At 40.0% G+C, this 6801-nt stretch overlaps 1 protein-coding gene across 2 annotated transcripts; it reads left to right on the top strand.

Moving 5' to 3' along the window:
- The first annotated feature begins 3392 nt into the window (after positions 1-3392).
- On the top strand, positions 3393-6491 carry LOC103378424 (uncharacterized). 2 transcript variants are annotated; one of them, XM_025055098.1, is made up of 10 exons: positions 3393-3546; positions 3674-3979; positions 4092-4145; positions 4231-4266; positions 4413-4520; positions 4679-4697; positions 4783-4826; positions 4909-4956; positions 5031-5152; positions 5973-6491. In XM_025055098.1, the coding sequence occupies exons 1-10, from the start codon at positions 3501-3503 to the stop codon at positions 6102-6104; spliced, it is 915 nt and encodes a 304-aa protein (XP_024910866.1). In that variant the 5' UTR covers positions 3393-3500; the 3' UTR covers positions 6105-6491. The 2 variants fall into 2 exon arrangements, with proteins under 2 accessions (XP_024910866.1, XP_016887451.1); XM_017031962.2 differs by having other exon boundaries at positions 4071-4145.
- The last annotated feature ends 310 nt before the right edge of the window (positions 6492-6801 follow it).

The raw sequence follows: 6801 nt of genomic DNA, 5'->3' as shown, positions 1-6801 counted from the left end.
TGCAGTCCCTCGCCCGCTGCAGACCCTCTCTAGGACCAAAGGTCCCCGCAGGACAGGGCACAGCTGCACCTCCAACACAGTAATGACCTAAGATAAATGGAGAAAGGTCACGAAATGTGTGGAATTCTTCCAGCTACTGACCAGCTTTAAGGACTGACCTATTGGACAGACCGCACATGACGACTCGTCCCTGTCTTTATAAGTTCCTGGTCGACAGGTGACCACTTGACCTGATCTTTGCCGCAGTTGGTTCCAGGTGGGTGCGGCAGCTCCCCCACACTGCAAAGCTGTGTTATTGCATTCACTGCACTGAGTCTGGCCAGGTGTAGAAGACCAGCCAGGAGGACAAGTGAGAGGCCGTGACATTCCATCATCTGGACAGTAACTTCCTGCAACAATGAAAGAACGCATTTTAATTAAAGCCATTTGTAATCGGTGACACACTGTCCTGGGCTACAGCTATCGGTACCTGCAGGACACGGTCGGCACTGAACCGTGCAAACAGTGGAGTAGAAACCAGGAACACAGTCATTACACACAGTGTGATCAACACTGGGCTCCCTGCCAGGTCCACACTGCCAGCCAAAGACAGAGACGTCAAAACAATGAAAGAAAAGCACTCTGCCTCAGTGAACTTGGAATTCCAGCTTTTCTCATTACCATTCGAGGGAATCCTGAGACACAGACAGAGTCTACGGGACACGTCAGACACTGCAGGATCCCCTCAGGAGAGTAGAGTCCAGGAGGGCATAAAAGGAGTGTCCCATTGACTGGGTCACAGGAGAATCCAGCAGGACACAGTCTACAGTCTGATCTGTCCTCTGAGCTGATCAAGCCTGGGGAGCAAGGCTGGGACACACACAGATGAAGGACGAAGGTCAAACCAGTCATTTGAGAAGTGACCTTCCTTTGGTAAAACTTCAAACAGCGTAGCTTCTAAGAAGAAATGAATATATGAATAGAATAAGATTTCCAGTTTTAGTTCACTTTTGCCGTTGTCACACTCAACAGGGATTGACACCCGTATTAGTTAATGCACAGCAACTGACTTTTACTACGGAATTTGCATTAATTTTGTGCGTTTTCTAAACTGACACATACATGTTGTCATGTGATCAGCATCATGGCAATTACCGCAAAAAAGCCAGTGTGAAAGTCATGATGTTGTATTCTTTTTAAAACTGTTTATTGCATGGGTAGAGGGAGTCGAGAGGTGGAGAGCGAAATGAGTGATTGGGGAAAAGTTAAGGAGGATTTCAGCGCAATTTGTGGCTGTAACAGCAGCTCGGTTATTGATTGTTTGTAATAAAGGTTCTGAAAAACACTGGGGTCTCCGTCTGGTTTGTTGCTGTCGGAGGGGCATTGCAATATGCTTGTTTCACAGTGTCCTCCAATGTAAGCTCCACGTTGACTTATCAGCCATTTGTAAAAACGCATTAAAGTTTTGAGGTTTTTGTTCATAGGCACACATGGAATAAAACCTGCAGTAGTTTTAATGGTTTTACACCATCTGGAGGTGCATTAGTCCATGGTCATTAGTGGAGGAGAGAGCGTGCATTACTTTGCAGTGTGAACGCAAACAGGGAGTGAAACTAGTGATACTGTGCAGCAAGTACTGTAAAGTGCCAGTGTGAAAATGGCAGGAGTGACCAGGACGGACAGGATCAGAGGGAGAGTTAAAGTTATTACAGATTGTTACAAGAGAAAATCAGAAGGGGAACAAAAAGAAAATCTGTAAAAGAAGACAATCAGGAGAAGACATTAACTCTGACCTGACAGTCACTGGCGTTACTCCGTCCTGTGTAGAGGTTGAATGTCCCTGGTGGACATTTATGAGGTGCGGATGTGTTGCCTGGGCAACTATAACACATTTTAAAATCCAGTTGAATTCAGGTTAGTAGAACATGGTTTTGTTTGTGACAAATACCTTCACCTGGTGTTACGTGTTGGCGACTTACAAATATCCTGAAGGACACTCTAAACAATGTAAGAAGGAAAAGTATTTTCCTCCTGGGCACAGAGTACGATCCGTATCTGCAGAGTGCTCCGCACTTCCCTCAAACAACTCTACAATATGACAAAATAACATTTAAGGAGAATGAATGTCGTCAAAGTTAAAAAATAGACATGTAAATGAATGTTGTTAGATCTCACCTGAGGCTAGTCCAAACTCAGTCAGGACATGAAGGAAACACAAAGCTGTAGAACAACAAAGACACATTACTCTGTGCATCTTCACTTATATCTCACTCTGAACACGAAGGACGTTAGACGTTAGACATCTCCATCCAGGACTGACCGGTGTAAGAAGTGAGAGAAAGTGAGAGGCCTGTGGTCAGTGATCCTGAAACAAGAACCTGAAACAGAATTCCTGTCTGACGATGTTGCACAATGATGCTGTGTAACTGTACCGTCCACTTCCATAATGTATGACTGTGAACCAGTGCTAACCTCATTATTGGCTCATTATTATTGATGTGGCCCATGTGGGGTTACGACTCTAATATGGAAAAGAAAAATCAGGTTCATTTCAAGCATAACTAAAAATGATTTGAAAGGTTTTTGTTTTATTCAAAATATAGCATTAATTCGTGGGTAGAAGAAAGAAATATGTTAAAATACAAACATTTGGAGGCTTATTGTTGCTCTATTGCTCTGTCGATACTCGTGTTGTTATTTACACACATTGTGGGAATAAGATTTAGTTTCACTTTCACATCATCAACTTCCAGCATGTGTTCGTGGAGGTTTTCAACCTCAGGTCAGATCAGAGCAGGACAGGACAGTCAGTGAGTCTATGACTGACACAACGGTCAAATGGATTGTTCAGGACTGAAGACTGATTAATATGACTGAATGACCAATGTGAAATACACCAACTCTATGAAGAGACATTTTCACTGAGACTGTTGGACATTTTTATGGACATTTGTCCAGATTCCATTATTTTGATTGGTCATAAATAAAAACAGGTAAGAAACATCGACATCTGCCTGGTGATATGCATCTTTCTGTCTTTCATATTTAAGAACGTTGATTAATCACAATGAACCATTTATAACTATCGTACAGCTACTGAGTAGAACGATAATTTTTAAAATCAAATATCCTCTTTGTCTACAAAGGACACGGATATAAAAACAGAAGTAGTAGTCAGAGATTAAGTTGCAGTGTGTGTGTGGGATGCATCTGGAGATGCAGGTGCAAACCACAGAATTATGTGTGGTTTCTGTAGTATTAAAGTACACGCTCACGTGGGTGATTGAAACGTTAGTGTCTCACATAACAAATCGAGGATTTAAAAGAACAACAACTTTGAAGCCACTGTATATTTTTCAGGAAGTCAAGTGCCAAAACTGAAAAACATTCCTGTCTTAAACCACATCCTGTTCAAAGAGCAGGTTCAGTTATGTGGGTACATCTCAGTGTTGTGCAGCAGGTGCAAGCTTCACGAAACCTAATATTGAGCAGAAGGATTTAGAGCTTAACTCAAATCCACAATGATTTTACACAGCTTCACCGTGTTGTTGGTTTGGTCGATGCTCGGTAAAGTTAAATGTCATTGTTTATATGTTCATTCGTCGTATAACCTGAGTAGAAAAGGATTCAAAGTTGCATTATTGAATGTAAAACGTAAACTTTATCTTCTAGAAATGTTTTTTTCCCACCTCAGGATTCGTGAGCTGTGCAAATATGGAAAAGCCTACTGAACATCTGACTGTGGTCCTGGGAGATCCTGTGACATTCAACTGCACCTACAACTGCAGCAGTGGATTTGTCCGCGGCTGTTGGAGCAAAACAGCCGACATGTCAGGCTGCCATGGCACCATCATCAGCCGGAATCCCTGCACTATTTCACTTCACCTGCCAAATGTGTCCAGTGATGACGTCCAGAAGAACTACACCTGCTACACAGAGAACACAGAGGAGCCTGATCTGGCCCACAAAACCCAGCACGTTGTTTATCTGCGACTAGAAGGTAGGTTTAAAGTCTGAAAATCAATGATTAAAAATAAATCACACCCTTCAGCACAGCAGAAAAATTTACTGTTTTTTTTTTTAATTATTAGAAACACCTTTTATATCTCCAGCTCGAACAAGTGCCCCACACTGGACTGTGAGCCCAAGGAATGAAAGTAAAAATGGTATGGACGTTTAATGTTGAAAATCAGTAGTAACATCTGGTTTATAAAAACATCCATCGCCTTTTATACTTTGTTCCATTCCTAGAAACTGTTCTCAGTAAAGAGGAAGATTCTCAAAGTGGTAAGACAACATCAAATACTGACTTTCATAACTTTCATAACACATTAGACCACTATTCTAAATAAGTAGGTGTTCTCTCTTTATTGCTCCTGTTTGGTTAAATCAACGTTTCATAAAGATAGACTCTTACTTTTTCATGTTCACAGGAACAAATACAGGATATGTCATTTTACCAGTTATCACTGCTGTAGCCATTGTACTGACAGCAGTGGCTGCTTTTCTGTGGTTGAAGAGGAAGAACCAAGAAAGTAAAGGTAATTACAATATACTTTCACTGTCTTCAGCAAAATTATATATATATATATATATATAGTATATATTTTTTAAACTAATTTACGTGTAACACAAAAAAGGAAAACAAGACAATGAGACATTCTCACACTCTTTTTTATATTTTTTTCGTACCTTACAGAGGGACCACCAGTGATGAGGTTTGTTTAGAAAAACATAATCCTTACATCAGCTTTTATATATTCAAAAACCATAACACCATAATTTCATTTCTTACTGTTGCAGTTCATCACTGGCCTCACCCACTGCTGTTGCCTCACCAAACACTGGTAAAATGATATATATATAAAAAAATTGAATAATTACGACTAAACTGCTGTGAACTAATAACTCAAGTCTCATCTCCCCCAGGACTGTCCAAACAAAGTGAAAGAGTAACGTTGCTGCTTCCAACAGCAGGTCAGTTCACCTCTGCTCACATGTTCATTGACATGCTTATTTAATTTTTTTATCTAATCGAATTTCTCTGTCAGACAATGACAGTGATGATGATGATGATGAGGTTCCATACGCTGACATCATGATCACTGTCAGAGGTGTCAGCACACCAGAACTCTCTCAGATGAATTATTTGGCCTCTGAAAATCAAAGAGAGGTGAGAACTTCCTGTTTTCTTTTTCTTTTTTACCGATTCCAAAGGTTTTAGTTTTTATTTTTACCTTCTGTCCTAAATACATCACTGAATCTAACAACACATAAACAGGGACTGTGTTGTGCTCATTAATTATAGCTGGTTCATTCTGACACACTTGCATGTTTTTTTGGTTTGTTTGTTTTTTTGTTCTGTTTTTAACATTACAAAGAGTGTCAGCGGTGGTTAAACACTGGTTCAACCAACTTAAAAACCAAGAGAATTGAATCAAACATCTTAGAAAGTCCAACCTGTTTATAGGTCTGTATGAATGCTGTTAGTACAATGACAAATTTTCTATTTACCAAAGACGTCACCTCACAACAGTGGTTCCCAAAGTCCCACACCAAGTAACATGTATTTTGTTGTCATTATTTTGAGGGATAAATTGCACTGATTGTTATTATTATTATATTGTTATTACCTTTGTGATAACAAGAAAAGCTATTTTGTAGGAACTTTGTTTTAAATAAAGTCCAGTGTAGTTTGACGTTCCTTTTTAACAAAACTTTTGCGACGTTCCTCCACAGAGGCTGCTTAGCTCAGTTAAATTACAGTGTTTAAACCAGTGTTTCCCAAACTTTTTTTCTGGGAACCCGTATTTTAAAAGTCCCAAACCTTCGCGACCCAAGTCAATAGACATTATTCGTAAACTCCTGGGAAACATGATGCGAGATGAACCAAAAAAAAAACTTTTGCGACCCACCTGAGGTTCGTGACCCAGTCTTTGGGAAACAATGGTTTACACCATCATAACCTGCTGGTCCTCTCCATTCTCCTATAGTATCGGGGGAACGTTTCCAGGTCTCATCTACAGGCCACACGTTCTGCCGACCGACTGCACGTCCCACTGCCCAGGGATGTCAGCCGCAAGATGAGCACGAACTCTGAATACGCAGTCATCACGTACGCCTGAGGAGTGAGGGGCACACGTCTGACCCTTGGTGTATAAATGCTCACATTAAGGTTCTGCTCTTCAGGACCTCTCTGACCTGCTTCATTTGTTCACTGGTTGTTTTTGCTCAATCCTTAAAGCAGGATCCTTTACAGTTGAAACTCCGAAGCTGTGGCACAATTTGCCCTAAAATATTAACCAAACATCTTACTTAAAAAAAATAAATGTACTTTTCAAAAATGTTAAAAAAATCTTTTTTCCCTTTGACTTCCCTTTGTATTTGGCTTTTATTGTTATTTTTTCCACATACAGTAATTACATTTCATCTCTTATAAGTGGGTTTTTATAATTATTTTTGTTCATCACTTCAACCTTGTTGTCCTTAATAAAGTGGATTCAGATTTTTTTATTTAAGTTGTGCTGTTTATTCATCAAGTAACTCCACTGAATGCAGGAACTGTCCTGGGGGGGTTTTTTCCGACAAACTGAACGACTGAACTGAAGTTTAACAATGTTTTAAGACAAAAATGGGCAGCAGCAGCTTCACACACCTGTTGCCATTTTTTTGTCTTTCCTGCAAAACAAAAAAAAACCTTCGATGTTCTTTTTCACCCTTGGAACAACACAAATCTCTTTAAAGTAAACAAATATTTTATTATATGACACGATAAACGTTGGGCTTCCTCATATATCTTAATGTTAAAGAATCATGACATTG

The sequence above is a fragment of the Cynoglossus semilaevis genome, chromosome 4 (genome assembly GCF_000523025.1).
Source record: "Cynoglossus semilaevis isolate Cse_v1.0 chromosome 4, Cse_v1.0, whole genome shotgun sequence".
Lineage (NCBI taxonomy): Eukaryota > Metazoa > Chordata > Actinopteri > Pleuronectiformes > Cynoglossidae > Cynoglossus > Cynoglossus semilaevis.
The sequence above is the reverse complement of the archived record's forward strand: the minus strand, read 5'-3'. Positions and strand labels throughout refer to the sequence as shown.